The following is a 15910-nucleotide window of genomic DNA, read 5'->3' as shown; positions in this document are numbered from 1 at the left end:
TATTAAAAAAAAAACCTGAAATTACATACAGTCAAATAAACACACGAACTCCGCTTTTTTATTCCACTAGTATATATTATTGGGTGTTTTACTTTCAGTCAAGGTGAGCTGCATCTCCCTTCTAGTTGTGACTGATATCTATTTAGCCACCTATAGCCACCAGAAACAACATACAGATAAGCTCACATGGGATAAAATATAAAGCCCACTAGAGAATAGAAACAACGAAGTATTAGTGCCTTACCTCCGGCTCTGGCATCCGCAAGTCAACAGTTGGTATCTCGTCGCTCAGCTTGATCGGCAGTTTGTTCGGCAACACCATCATGTTGGCTATCTGCTCCACGATGCAACGACGCAGTATGTCACTGAAAACATTAAACACCTTGTTTATAAAAAGTTTCAGACCTATGCATTCTGTTTGGCTGCGGTTAATATCAGTCACGATAAAGACATGACGTACTAGAGCACGATCAATACTTGTATACTCCTCGAGGAGTTCAAATCCAAGAGGAACCTTGCGGCACTGTGTGACCCCTAAATAACTGATGTTACGTCGTAATTCCATACTAATAGAAGCCAAGTGAAGTTTTCTGTGCGTGTACCAAGCAATATGCACTAACATAGTGTCCACCCGAAAGTTCGCCCACGTTAGCAATACATTCACGAGAGAAAAAAAAATTGTGTTGCTAAGTTTCATCTAACCAGCCATTATTGCGAGATTGAGTAACAAACATCCGAACATTTTCACAAACTATATCATTCACAATATTAGTAGGATTATTAGCATAACGGAAATAAAAATCCAGCCAAGTGCGAGTCGGACTCGCGCACGAAGGGTTCCGTACCATCTATACAACATTCATTAGACATTAGCAAAAACACGGAAACAAATCACGTTTGTTATAATAATATGGGAACCCCCCTTAAATATTTATTTTATTCTGTTTTTAGTATTTGTTGTAATAGCTGCCACAGTTATACATAATCTGTGAAAATTTCAACTGTCTATCACGGTTCATCAGCCTGGTAACAGAATACTTAGAAATAGGGTTTCCATTTTTACCCTTTGGGTACGGAACCCTAAACACAAAACGCAAAATAAAAAAGGAAGCTGTATTGCGTCGAAGCGCCGTTGCAGAGCATTGCAACGTCTTGGATTGGAAACTATGCAATCATCATCATTATCATATCAGCCACAGGGCGTCCACTGTAGGAATAGGCCTCCCCCATATGAAAACCATGCGAAATTTTTAGTAAAACAGGTATGTGGTTGTTTACCTGAAGCCAGGCATGTCGAGTACGTCAGCTGCGCCGACGAGGTTGAAGTCGATGGAGGGGTTGTTGAGGAAGAAAACTTGCAGCCCGCCCACCAGCGGGATCTTCGTTATCAACGGCTTCATCACCACGCGAACCATGCCGTGGATCTGGATCACACCGACACACGTGAATAAAGTCTATTAGACCACGCCTACTTGCTGTCTACCGTCATATACATATATAGCATACTTAATTAAACATTAAGTTACGAGTATGTACCAGATGTATGTTACCTAAGTATATTTCCCAAAGATATTGCTTGATAAATCTTGTTAGTTAAATTCAACTAATTTGTAGTAGTTGGACTGACGTGAAATTTGGGATACTTACTACCCATGTAAATTGGTGTGGTATTTGACTATTTTGTATATGTTTTATAAATGAAAACTACACAATGCCTGTTATCGAATAGAAAAAAAAAATTAAGCTGCCTTTACAAATAACAAAGTTATAAAGGTTTGAAATTCAAGATTAGACAGAGAAAGACATACTGGCATGTGACGTTAAGTACCGCCATACTTGCTGCATAGAGAAAAGCGTTTGAGAAAGAGACAGGTATATAGATTTTTCAAAAAATCACTATAAATCCAATTTTCAACCGATTTAAATTTTCTCTTCGCTAAACACTATCTGTATATCTATATTTTCATAATAATATTAAGATATGGCAAAATCAGGAGTTGTCAAATAATCTGTTAGTGATATCATCCTGGTAGTTCGACAGGATCGTCTCCGCAGGACAGAATTCTTCAAAGTTGGTATGCAAATGTAGTTTGGGTGACAATGCAAGTAAAGTCGACAAAAAATACAGTCAGCTAAAAAAATAGCTTGTATTGAAGTGTTTTTTTTTTACCAAGTACTTATTTAGAATAGTCTTTATCCGCAGATTGGTACGCGTAATTCCATTGAATCCAGTAGTTCAATCATTACTCCTGAATTTTATTAAATTTCCATGGGAATTGTCAAAAATTACACTGTGATTTTCATTTACGTTTGTCACCCCTACAAAACTTCTCTCGTCTCTAGATTAAGCGGTTAAGAGAGATTTTGGGATAGATGATCCAACCGATTTCGGCCATGGCGACCACTTCTACTACTAGTTATTTGTTTGGCGCTCATGAGCTCTAAGATGAGATTTTTTAAAAATTTAGGAATATTAACCTTACCCGGATTATATATTTTAGAAATTTGTACATTTGTTAACTCTAACTTAACTTTCTTCTCTCTAGCTAAAGATCATTTCACCCGACCGCATAATTTACGATATCAAAACCGATTAGCTTTGCCAACCTCTACCTTGAAAATATTCCATTCCGGGCCTTATGCGATGTGCATCAAAATATATAATAAAAGTCCAGATTTAATTAAAAGCTTAAAAGGTCAAACATTTAAAACTGCACTTACTAAATACCTTGTAGAAAAATCCTACTACACTTTACAGGAATTTTTAGAGGATAAGCACTAGCCAGCACTATAAGAAAGTATGCAATTAATAATAATATCTTGTGTTTTACTAAAATTGTTATGTTGACTATGTTTTTTAGCTAAGTTTAAGTTTAAGGTACGAGCACATATCCATATCTGCGCTCATAAGTTTAAGGTTTATTTTAATAATGGCATTATTGCAGTGCCCTTACAGGGTTTGATTCAGTATTTTGTATTGTTTCAAAGCAAATAAATGAGTTTGAGTTGAGTTTTTGATGGCTTACATAACCCATCTTTACTGTGAACGTGCGTCCGCATTGTCGCCACGTAAGCACACCGTCCACGTAATTATAATAAAAACCGAGCAAGAGCGTGTCGTACACGCCCAGGATAGGGTTCCGTAGCCATTTTTTGTTTATGTAGCCTGTATTATGTCCCACTGCTGGGCAAAGGCCTCCTCTTTTCTCCGCCACTCTTCCCTGTCCTGGGCATGCACCTGCCAATCGAGCTGAAAAGCGCTCAGGTCGTCCCGCCATCTCCTCTTGGGTCTGCCTCTGCTCCTATGCCCATCCCTCGGATCCCATTCGGTTACGATAATCCGTGCCCATCGGTCCGGGTGCATGCGGTAGACATGTCTGGCCCAGTCCCACTTCAGCTTGGCGGTCTTGACACCCACATCTGTGATACGAGTTTTAGAGCGTCCGTAGCCATTACGAAAAAATAAAATAATATTTTTCTAAGGATTTCGTATTGTGTACTGAATCTTCCAAGTTTAGGTATATTTTATACCTTAGGCTGCTATTTACTCTTAAACTACTAATAATGCTCAAACAATCTTAGCTGCTATAATTTTTCTTGTAAGTTTGATATACTTACTACCATCCTGAATTTTTTCAAATTTATCCACCCAAAGGTTTAGATTTTAGAGGGGGGGGGGCTCGATTTTATTGAAAATTTGCACGACGATACCCCACAATATAGGGTTAGTAGAGAAAAAAAAACACCCCCACTTTACGTCTATGGGAGGTACCCTAAACATTTTTTTTTACTTTTTTTTATTGCACCACTGTCGGCGTGACTGATATGTATATTCATGACAAATTACAGCTTTCTAGTACTAACGGTCTCTGAGCTTACCCCGCGGACAGACAGACAGACAGACGGACAGACATGGCGAAACTATAAGGGTTTCTGTTGACTACGGAACCCTAATAAATGGCAGCAAGTGGCCGAGACTTACGCTCGTCGCCTTTAGCATCGAATATGTTATTCCAGACGTAAAGCTATGTGCATAAATATGTATGTGTTGTCCAAATGGATTTGGTCGTTTTTAGCGTGATGGAGTAACAAACCCGCGCACGTACGCACACACAAATTTTCTCGTTTATAATAAGTACTCGTATTAAGTATTAGGACTATGAAACTTACGATGTGTCGGTATGTGGAAGCCGTCAGTTTCACTTGTTATTCCATCGACGACACAAAACATAGCCCTTCAATTTACATCAAATATGCCATAGTTATTCTAAAGTATAATTTATGATTTAACATACCTGTAGATCTTTAATACCCCCTCGAATACCCTGAAGGACGAATGAAATATCACAGTCTCCGGCGTAACTGGAAACCAAAAATAAAATACGTTTAAGAAGTATTTTTACAAATACGTAAGATATTTTACAGACTAATGCTCTGTGACAAGTTTCAGGGATGATCAGTTAACCCTTTTCCAGGCCCCGCGAATTAAGATGCGCTACCGCAAAATTAATCATAGTTTTATCAATGAGGGATTCATTTAAAAACGAAATATTTTAACGACTTCAATTAATTTTGTACCATATTTTAAATTTAGCAAGGTCTAATATTCGTGTAAATTTAATGTGGTCGCTGTATGCACTATGCCTGGAAAAGTGTTAATTGTAGTCCATTGTACCTACACTAGTTACAAAACTTACAATAAGTCGATGTCCATTATAATTTCGTCCCTAGAGAGGTTTTTATCATATACTTTCACACCCCCGACGCGTGGCGCCTGCAAATAAAATTGGTACATTCGTAATTAAAACGCTGTTACACTCAGTCATCAATTAACTAATACAAAATAATTCAAAAAAAAACCACCGAATAAACTAAAAAGCAAAAAATAGTAAACATTTTTATTTAGCCTCAATCTAGGTACCAGTTTGAAGTCGTTGCCTCAGCACGAGCCAGGAGGAGTGATAGAAGCCCATCAGGTAGACGACTAATAGGTCCAATTCTGCTGGCTAGTGCTGATGCACCGAATTCAAACTGGTACCTAGATTAAGGTTAAATAAAAATAGTTTAATATGTTTTGCATTTTAGTTCTATCGGCGGTTTTTTATTTTATAATTTTTTCCCACTCTTAAGGTACGATTTTTTTGTCAAATTTATATGGGACTCTTTATCAAAATCAGACTGCTCTGTAAAAAGTCATGCGTGGTCAAACATAAAATCGTCCACTTGAAAACCTCCTCCGTTCTTTTCGTCGGTTAAAAATTTAAAAATAAAATAGACAAATTGTAACGTCTTTTTAATAATACTTACAATAGTTCCCAGGATCATACGCTCGAATTTGAAACCATTCATTTTGAAATTTGCTAAGCTTTCAGCTACGGCGGGTTCGATGGAATCTTTCAATAAATTTCGTGCGTAATGGTTTACATTTGGCCAAACTTGTAGCAAAATCTGTAAGAGAGCGTTAAAATGTAACAGTTTAAGGTGTTACAATGACTCATGCTGTTGAGAATCGTAATTGCAAGTAAATTGCTCATTCTCTTAGCATTCTGTCATAATACCTTAACGGAACCTACAACGAATATATTTATTTAAGCATACTCGTACTCAATACATATAAATTTCTATACGTGTAGTATTCCAAACGATATCGATTCTTTGATGTTGGAACTTACCCTGTTCAACCATTCCGCTCGTTCTACGTCGGGAAAGAACACCTGAAAGCAATCGACCGAATTATTATTTTATTTTTCGTTAAGAGCACAGCGAGTTTCTAAGGCATTTATTGCATTCGTTTAATGATTAAACTTATTAATTAATTAAACTTTAATACAAGCAAGCTGCATCCTTACTAGTAAAGATTTAGTTCTTAAACTGTTATGTAGGATATTGAGGAGAGACTTTATAAATCATACACTGTATAGATACACGATAAGTTGTATTTCGTTCTATAGAAAAAACACAAAGTCATCTCTGAAAAACTAAAATAAAACCTTAGTAGGTACGGCGTATGTATTGCACAGCGGATCATGAGTTTTTGAATGATAAGAAAACTAGATGTTTTCTATCGCGTATACACGTTACATTTTATAAATATATGTATTTGTTTTAGTACGAGTATTACGAAGAAAATACCTACCTTAAAAACGCGCGCGTTCTGACCAACCTTTTTGAGACGCCGCACTTGCTATGCCCTTCCCCCATATCCACGAGTGCATATGGGGGAAGATCGGTGCCCTCTTAACAGTTATTACAAGGTAGATACGCCATGAACTGCTATTCCATAAACCCCAGGGGGAAGTAATTACGTTACGGCACCGTGGTGTGGGCAACTGTTATTACCTAGACACGCCACATAAAAACATTGCAGATATAAGAGTATTTATGTATACACTTTATTAATACCTAGCTAGGCGGTACGGTTTCTGTGTTAAAACTTTGTAATGCAACAAATTGGTTGATTTGACTTGACACTGTTAACTGAAATCGTAATTGGACAACAATGGATGAACTAGGCTAGTGGCCATTAGTGTCAAAAGCGTTGGGAATCGTAATCCCATTCACCATTTGTTTCTGGTGGACCCGATGGGGAACCTGATTACTAGTGAACACGCGTTAGCCATGACCTCAGTATGCCGAAGCATATGTAAAATAAAATAAACGAACATGATTGTATAAAATAACGCAAAACGTATAATTAGCTACGAGTTCTCATTATCTCGAGTGCAGTAAGTAGCCAACACACGTAGACTTCTACAAGATAGTAGCCCCACTGGCTAATCATCAGCCAAGGCAGCTTCAACGATGATGACTAACAGAACATTGGGTTACATTGTGGCCGGCAAAGTTAATTTGCGAACTTTTTCTCGATGCGATAAGATACTCTTACCATTATATGTGGTAGACCACAGTCAAATATGTGGTCTACGACATTAAAGTTGACTATCATTTGTATGTCATGAAACAATAATGTCGATTGTGTGTGTAAATCAAAATTTTATTGCGACAAATGTAAAGCTAGGTTTTTTTTAAATTCGCACGAATACGTGATCTGATCAGATCAATATAGAAAGGGACAGAATAGAAACTTGAACCATTCCTCAGCAATGTCCATGATGATGTCTATTTAATTTGACTATGGCTCAGATAATTTTGACTGAATTAGAATAAATTATATTAAGAAAACTAATTTTCATTTTATTTGTACAATGTAAAAATGGTTAGGCGCTTGTTTGTTCCACTGACAGTTTTTTTAATCTGTGAAATGTGTTGCAAATCCTATTTTTTTTTTAATTTGCTGGAATTCCATGCTACCACGATTCACATGGTCTCTATTCATCAATTCATCATTTGCCGGATTTTGATCACAAAATACAAATTGAATTGAATTGCCAAATTCTGTTTACCAGTTAGGTAAGGAATCATAATTTTATCCTACTAATAATTATAAATGTGAAAGTTTGTGAGTGAGTGAGTGAGTTTGTGAGTGAGTGATGTTTGATACTTCTTCACGCTGAAACGTCTGGATGGATTTGGATGAAATTTGGCAAAAAAATCGTTTATAACCTGGATTAAAATATAGGATACTTTTTATCCCGATATTCCCACGGGATAGGGATAAAATCTCTAAATAACAACCGCTAGGCTTAGAGTCATGAAATTTGGTATGTAGATAGCTGGACATCTGGAATAACACAGGCTACTTTTTATCCCGATACTCCCACGGGATAGGGATAAAATCTCGAAATAACAACCGCTGGGCTTAGAGTCATGAAATTTGCCATGGGTGTTTTAATGTAACGTCAATGAAAACCACGATGTAATTTTAGGAAATTCCCACGAGAATTAAAAAAAATCCCGGAATTTCAATTCAACTGCTGTATCTAATGATTTACCCACGCGAAGCCGCGGGTAAACGCTAGTATGAATAAGTAAACCAATGGGGATGCACCAAAAAAAAAAACTAAATAGTTTTTATCTTATTTTTGGAAAGAATAGGATATTCTAAGATACCATTTTCATTGATTTTGAATTTGGATAAGTATTTATTTTTTTTATAATTTTTTTACGAAATACGCTGGATTACGTCACAGTGAGACAGCCACATTCCATTGCTTGGAAAAATTCAGGTCGTACATAACAATCTGTGGCATTACAATTTGACAATAATTCAAGCACGGTTTAGGGTCCTAAATGAACCATGACAAATAGTTTTATTTTATTTCTCTTCTTTTAGCTTCGATTATTCCTTTGTTTATTTAATGGTGTGATAGTAAATAGATATCTTTTTAAAATCTGATATTTAAATTCTTTTGTATTTACTTGTAACATAGTAATTTAATAATTTAATTTGTAAAAATACATTGGAAATACTCGTATACATTTCGGACTTTACGATAAATGACAACTGTTTAAGGCCAGTTGCGCATCATGTGATTAAAGTTCTATCTTTGTCACTCTTTGCTATTATAAGCAGGACAGGAACATTTCAAACTGTCAATTTGCTTAAGAGTGTAGACCTGCTTTATAACTGCCTTTGTGACGAGATACTCCAGGGGTCAAATGAGGGTCATTACTTAAATTTTGTTTATTTAAATCAGTTTATCACATTTTTGGAATCTGATTTCTGAAAACGCTTCACGAAGCCTATTTCTCCAAATGGTTTTCGATTTATTATATGTTGTCAAAAATTGGGACATCCCTCTTCAAATAAAAACTATTATAGTGATAAAAGGCTTGTAAAATGGTTTCTTTCTGCACACAAATTACAAAATAATTATTTGGGTATATATCTGATATATGTATATATATCCGATATTTATAAAAAAAACCGAGTTTTGATTTTTATTATAAAAATCGGATTTTTTCGCATCGTGTGAGTTCAAATATATTCTTATGAATGCCATTATTAATAAGAAAAATATGACATTTCTCTGTTATAAAGAAATTTTTTGTGTAAAACAAAATTATGAGTTGAGATTATGTTCTTAGTAATGACATTATGAGTAAAAATAGAAGATTGTTGCACCAAGCAGAAAGTTATTTATTATTGCACCGAGTGCCGATTTGGAACCCGAGCGTCAGCGAGGGCTTTAAGAAGCACGAGGGCAATATAAATTACTTAATGCTAGGTGCATCATTACAGGAAATAACTATTACAGAAATAGTAGACGAAAAAAAATCTCATGCTATACAATTAATAGGAAAGAAATCTCACTAGCACTCGATGATTCCATTTTTGTAAGTTTACATTCGCACTCTCAAAAAAATTCCACGGAAAATTCGCAAGATTCCCGCCAATTTGTTTTTTTTTTATTTCTTACTTTTTGGCAGAGTTAGTAGCAGATATTTTTACCCGCGATCTGTCAAATTTCGGATGGGCGCCAGGTTGGCCAACCAAACACAGTTTTTTTTTTTAAATACGGCTACTTACTATTTTTGATAGGATTGGTAGCAATCATTTTTTGTACGCAATTTGTCAAATTTCATAAGACCGTCAAGTTGACCAACCTCACTAACACTAGATTTTTTTACACTATGCAGGCTATTTTTATAGCAAAAACACTTGTGTCACCTCTTTGGTGATGCAATTAAAAAAAATATAAAACAATGCAATAAAGGATTTTCATGCATTTTTTCTGCTCTAGAGCAGAAAAGTCCCGCTTTGTGCTGGGTATTTAGTGCGGTTATGATGAAATTATGGCAAATTTGGAAGAAAAAATATGAACACTGTCTGTTATGAACTTATGAGTTACGATGTTAGTAATAAAAATGTATGAGGAAAAAAAATATTAAGAGTGATTATTATGAACACAAATCGGTAGTAAAATAAAAAAGAGGAATAAGAATTTTATGAGTCAATATGGACTCTTGGCTGACCATAGAATAATGGCTATGGTGATTGTAGTGCAATCTTCATAAAGGTATATTCTCACCCATGCAGGCAGGTCGTCGATCCTCGCAAGAATGACGTCCTTCTCGGAGGAGACGGCGGTGGTCTTGGCGAGGTTGCGGCGGTACTCGCTGTCCTTGCGCCACTGGTCGCGCAGCACGGACAGCACCACGGGCCCGATGAGCCACGCCACGCTCCACTGCATGTAGCCCACCAGGTATACCGCGCCTACCATCGACACCTGCAAGCATTGGCGTGCTATGGCTCGATTCCAGGGTAGGCAGTTGATAGTTTCCGCCTGCAGCAGCACGCTACCCTCCCGCAACAGGGTAGGCAACATTAGTTCTGCCTACTCTTTGCACGCCATAGCCTGCGAGCACACACTAGTCACTAGCACACACTATAAAACACAAACATCGGCCTTTTTATTAACTTGCAATGTATGTTTAATGTAGTGCGGGTCAAATCTTGCAAGTTAAATTTGACCCACTTCTAGTAGTCATAATATAGTAGTAATAATTAGCAGCCCGATTGGCTATCGACGGATTATCGTCGGTTTCTGAGACATCGTGTGGTGACTTCGAAATTTCGAATGTTTTTTTTGTCGAAAATCTACATATATCTAAAAATTTAAAAATGATTATTATATAAACATCTGTTCCGTTGAATTTAATTATTAATTTATTTTTTTATAGTATGTTGACCAAAATTCACCCTTTTGATTAATAAAAAAAACGCACATGTACCTAGATGAGGTGTGCACATAATGTATCAAATACTGTGAGTTGTGAGTAGGTACTAGGTAGAAACATGAATTGATAAGACCACTTAAAACACCACTTCCGCTTCATATCAGAAACTAGCAACCATAAAATTATAATATATCCTGTGTGTTGGGAATATTAACAATGAACAGTTCCACAATGATGTCACCCTAAGCCAATTTAGGTATACACACAAGCTAGTCTAAATCCTATTTGCACAGGTTTGTCACCCCTGTGGAAATTATTTTGTAATAAGAATGATGGAAACAGTTTAGATGTTGTAGATATAGACAATTCTCCATACAAATAAATTACGCCGTCGCTATCGAGTATGATCACTGTAAACTCATGGTAATGGTACTAAAAAAAGAGTCGGACTACAATGTGATCTTATAACAGTTACATTTTTCGTTTGTGGTATGGAACCCTAAAACGAAAATCAAACTCCAAAATTAAACAAACAAACTAGAGTAAATTCAAAATGCATAAAGCAGTTCAAATATTTTTGTTGTGATTAGAAATATCAAGTCATTAATTAAGACATTGAATAACCAACTCCAGAACAAATCATAAGATAATAATTCCTGACATGTTTAGCTCTAAGGTTGTTGAGTAGTCTTCAAGGTCACATTCCATCCAATGATTCAGTGAGTTTTAGAGGCTGTTAGTGTTGTTGTGACTCATTGATGCTGTCATATCATTATGTTGCCTTTGGAATTAAGATGCATGCTTATCTTTATAGTATAGACTAAGTTTCAAACAGGCAGCAAAGCAACACGAAAATATAGTCCTATTAGTTTAAGAATAATATTTTTACTTATTGGATAACCATATTATGATATTTATTAATAGAAACTTTACTTATTGGCACAAAATTTGGCCTACTCTACATACAAAATTACTGCATACATTTGAGGGCCAGATTTCTTGCTGCTTATTATATTTAGGAAATATTAGTGTTAATGTATATATTTTGAATTTTATTCTGGAGACTGATGTGCCAAAAACTTCACAAAAATTCAATTGATGTTGTTTGTTTACTGGTAAACATATAGTAATTAATTGCTTTGCTTAACTGAATGGCTTTGAAATAAACAAATATCATAGGACACTTGACACCAATTGACCTAGTCCCAAACAAATGTGTCAGTATTTCACTTATTACTGTTTTTTCCCACCAAGCAGTGGTGCAGTGAACATTTTTGTTAGGCAACCTGCAGTGAGAGAACAATCAGTTGGGTATCTTCGAATGCTACTCCTCAGAGTTAGGAAAAATACACAAATTTTGCCATAATTGTCATGATGTCATGTAATATAGGCAAACTGATGGACATTGAGTTATTATTATGCCATGCCACTGGTTAAGCAACAAGCAAGAAAAAAAGAAAATGGTTTATATGATGGTTCTCCTGCTCATACTTGTTATTTTATTACTGTGGCAGAGCATAGGTTACTGATGCTGTTATGCCTTTGTAGAAACCTAACTGTCACTTAATTCATGTCCACAATCTCATCTCAAAAATACAAGCTGAAATATAGATGCACAGAAAAACCAGAAAAATAGACCAGCGCTGGGAATCAAACCCAGGTCCTCGGCATTCCATGCCGCATGCTATGTATACCGCTACACCACCACTGGACAGGAGTACAGACACGAATTTCTCGTATGCACCACCATCTCAAAATTTGGAGTTGAAATAAAAAATACAAAAAGACTCCAAAAACCAATCACAATCTCATCCATATTACCTTTTTGAAAAATCTGTAGATCATAGACAGCACACTGACACTGTCATCGCTGCTCAGAGGTATTGCTGGCTTGCTTGCTGACACCATTTTGTTGTCACTTGCCTGTAAAAACAGACATGTAAAGAACCAAACCATTGATTATATCTATTTGTTTTGCCATCCAGGAACTATATGCATAACACTTGAGAAATTAACAAGTTTTTAATCAGTGACAGATTTGCAGTGTTGGCTGCCCTAGACCCCAGGCCATGGATTAAGTATCAGCCGCCCCTTTCTCAGCATTGTTATCATCATAGTGACTTTTTATGTCTTAATTGGCTGCCCTAGGCCTTACTGGGCCTTTGGGCAAATCTGCCACTATTTTTAATGAAAAAAAAATACATTTATCTAAGCCACAAGCTTGCCGTAAGCATTGCAACTACAGGCCAAGATGAACTTGAAAACAGTTTAAATACTCTATTTAGTAACTTCTACAGATAGTGCAGTTCATTGGAAGAAGCTACCTGGTAATTATCTTTTCGCCAAAATTAAATATATAAATATATTGAGTTCACCGCCATTGCAAAAGATAAAAACTATTTTTTCTTTTTTTCCCAAATACCTACGAGCATGTAAGTATAATTGTATACTTACATAGGTATTTGGCAAAAAAAGAAAATAAAAGTTTTTATCTTTTGAAACACACTCATCTAAACCATTACTTAGGTACAGAAGCTACAAAGCTCAGTTATAATAAAATAAGTTTAAACTTCCATGGTCTTCATTCACTTCAATAACTACTGAGTCCCATTAGAAGTTTTTAGTTTGATATCCATGGTCCATTCGTTTTACGGTATATAAATATCAGAATCTAAAATCATATGAAGACAAGCTTGTTTTTGACTCACGATTAAAAATAGATTGAGCAAGGACATAGTTGTATAGCCTATCATAAGAAGTTTATAAAAGTAAACAGGCACTAAACATAAAAAGCTTGAAAAAAACTAGGATCATACCATGCTGCAGGTTAAGGTGATGCGGACGTGCGAATTGATGAAAAACCAAACAGAATGCTATACTATAGGTACATACACAGTGGTTCTACAAAAACTAACCGAATATATCGAACACGGTAAAAACTACCACAAGTATCTTATTAAGCTATAATAAAAATAAAATGTTTTAAACCAACTAAAAACTATTTAGAAAAATTACTACTTATTATATTATATATAACTTTAATAACACTACAACACAAGTTATTAAGACTATTCGCCTAGATCGCCTCGCCTCGCCGCCTGTCACTTCTGTCTGTCTGTTGTAGTGTCTGTGTCTGTCAAGTAAAATGAAATCATTCACCAGTGTTGCCAACTTGCCCAAACAAACAGTAGCTTAACATATGGTAAAAAGGAGCTAGTTTCGAAAAAAAATACTCTAGTTAGAAGTAGCCAAAAGTGGCTAAAAAAAAAAGAGCAACATGGGATATAACGCAGATATAGCATCAAACAGCTATAACAAAAAATACTAAAAATAAAATAAAGTTACAAATTAAAGAGGGTCGTCATACAATAAACATGTTTTTTTCAGCGCTTTTTGGTTGCTAGGCGTTATTAGCCGTTGCTAAGAAGACCGAGTCGCCTAGTAACGACTGGCTTTTTCGTTTGAATATTTACCTTTTAAGTTTACGATTTTAATGATGTTTTATAAAAGCTTCGATAATATAATATTAATAAAGTGACTGTGATTGTGTGGTTTATTCGTTTTTGTGCAAAATTAATAAAGCAATTTATGAACCACAAACCTACATGAAGCCAACTTTGAAAAAACGCTCGCCAAATGCACACCGTATAATCATTGTTTACCTATTGTTTTTTACACAAAAAAAAATCAACTAAGTATTTAACACTATTTACAAGGTTTATAATAAGTACACTTTCAAATTTATTCACACTAGTCGAGCTTCTTATTATTTAATTACACAACATACGAAGTCCCGCTAATGAACCGCGCTGACAGATCGCCATTATTTTTTCTGCCACGGCGCATGGCAAGTCTAAAGTGTTATTCAACAAAGAGTATAGCGTTTGCTATTCAACCTCCGACAAGGCGACAGCCAAAGAGGATGAGAATTTAAAATTGTTCTTTATTTAAAATTCTTGCACCTAGTGCTTACATTTTGGTGATATGTTTTTATTAACTTGTAATGTAATGTAACTAGTTATATTTGTTCGGGTGGAATTAGCATTTCAACTTAAATTTGAAGTGGATATCTTCAACCGATTGAGCTGAAATTTTGAATGCATGTATAAATCCGATGACAATGCAATATTATTATGACGTGGAGCTGATCTGACGATGACGAGATGTTGGCCATAGGAACTCTGTAATAAAACGACACGACCGCATCGATTTTGTTCTCATTTAATTCGTCTTGACGACTACCTACTTTGGTAACTAGGGGCAAAAAGTACCGCCAGCAAAAAAGCTTGTATTAGAATTTTGTACAAAAAATGATTTTTGAACTATTTGTTTTTAAAACATTGTATGGAGGTGCAGAACCCGATTGACCGATTTTTTCTGTTCTGTGGGATGTCTTAATTTTTTTTCTCTCTCTTACATTATTATTTACGGAAAATTTTGTTCTTCATTTTTTTCGGGTTTCTTAGTTTTTCCTACTTATATCTTGAAGGATATTCACAGGAATTACGTAGGTAGCGCACGGAAGTATGTTTTACATGGTTTTACATTACAAATTAAATTGATTGAAACAGTGGTAACGTGATAGTAAGTAGCTAGTGTGGCTATAAATTTTTTGTAGCTATTTCGTAAATGGCTAAAATTGGCTACAGTGGCGGCACTGTCACACACGTTTACAAACGTATCACACCGCCGGGTGACACTCTTTCCCGGCCCGAATAATATCGGCATGGAAATACCGACTTTTCTTTTCGTGTCTAGACGCCCATAAAAGCTCAAATCAGCAGGGCTACTACGAAACTCGGGACTCGAAGTTCGTGTCGTGCGGTCCCCCTGTTGGGCTTGGGATATAAATATATCATTTGCAATACAATGCCTTTTATTTAAAACATAACACAAATTGTAATAACGTATTTCCTTTTATGTAAATTCGTGACAAGACAAGCTTGACAGAAGAACGTCATAGAGCTGTTACAACCATAGAGGTTGCGCCGTACCAACACCCTCTGTCACATACTATTTAATACGAGAGCGAGAGGGACGGTACGATACGAACTCAATTCTCGATCTTCGGAGTTGGCCCTCAGTTTCTATGAGCGTGTACATACATAAAAAACAGGGTTGGCATTTTCATATCACTCAGTCACTTCAGAGTCAGTAATTCAGAATTATCTGGGCTGGGAATGAAGGAAACAGAATAAAAATGAAATGTATTAAGCCCGACCATGGACCTTTGTTAAGCAGCAATTTCGTGTGTAACACTTTTTTGGTATGCTAAAAAAATTTGAATTAATTATATGTTGGGGTACTAGAATGGTAGTAAATACTTACT

The 15910-nt window shown here is 35.8% G+C and overlaps 1 protein-coding gene across 4 annotated transcripts in view; it reads right to left on the bottom strand.

The window, feature by feature from the left end:
* Esyt2 (extended synaptotagmin-like protein 2) overlaps positions 1 to 13708 on the bottom strand; it is a 34946-nt gene extending 21238 nt beyond the window's left edge. For 2 of the 4 annotated variants that reach the window (XM_074089121.1, XM_074089112.1), the window contains exons 1-9: positions 13398 to 13708; positions 12403 to 12504; positions 9933 to 10130; positions 5673 to 5714; positions 5308 to 5448; positions 4698 to 4774; positions 4296 to 4362; positions 1279 to 1424; positions 245 to 365 (exon numbers count right to left, since the gene is read on the bottom strand). In XM_074089121.1, coding sequence (XP_073945222.1) covers positions 245 to 365; positions 1279 to 1424; positions 4296 to 4362; positions 4698 to 4774; positions 5308 to 5448; positions 5673 to 5714; positions 9933 to 10130; positions 12403 to 12504; positions 13398 to 13400 — 897 coding nt within the window. In that variant the 5' untranslated portion in view covers positions 13401 to 13708. The remainder of the gene's footprint in view (positions 1 to 244; positions 366 to 1278; positions 1425 to 4295; positions 4363 to 4697; positions 4775 to 5307; positions 5449 to 5672; positions 5715 to 9932; positions 10131 to 12402; positions 12505 to 13397) is intronic. The other 2 variants (XM_074089129.1, XM_074089138.1) reach the window with 2 other exon arrangements.
* Between the last annotated feature and the right edge of the window lie 2202 nt (positions 13709 to 15910).

The sequence above is a fragment of the Choristoneura fumiferana genome, chromosome Z, assembly GCF_025370935.1.
Source record: "Choristoneura fumiferana chromosome Z, NRCan_CFum_1, whole genome shotgun sequence".
NCBI classification, from domain to species: Eukaryota; Metazoa; Arthropoda; class Insecta; order Lepidoptera; family Tortricidae; genus Choristoneura; species Choristoneura fumiferana.
The sequence above is the reverse complement of the archived record's forward strand: the minus strand, read 5'-3'. Positions and strand labels throughout refer to the sequence as shown.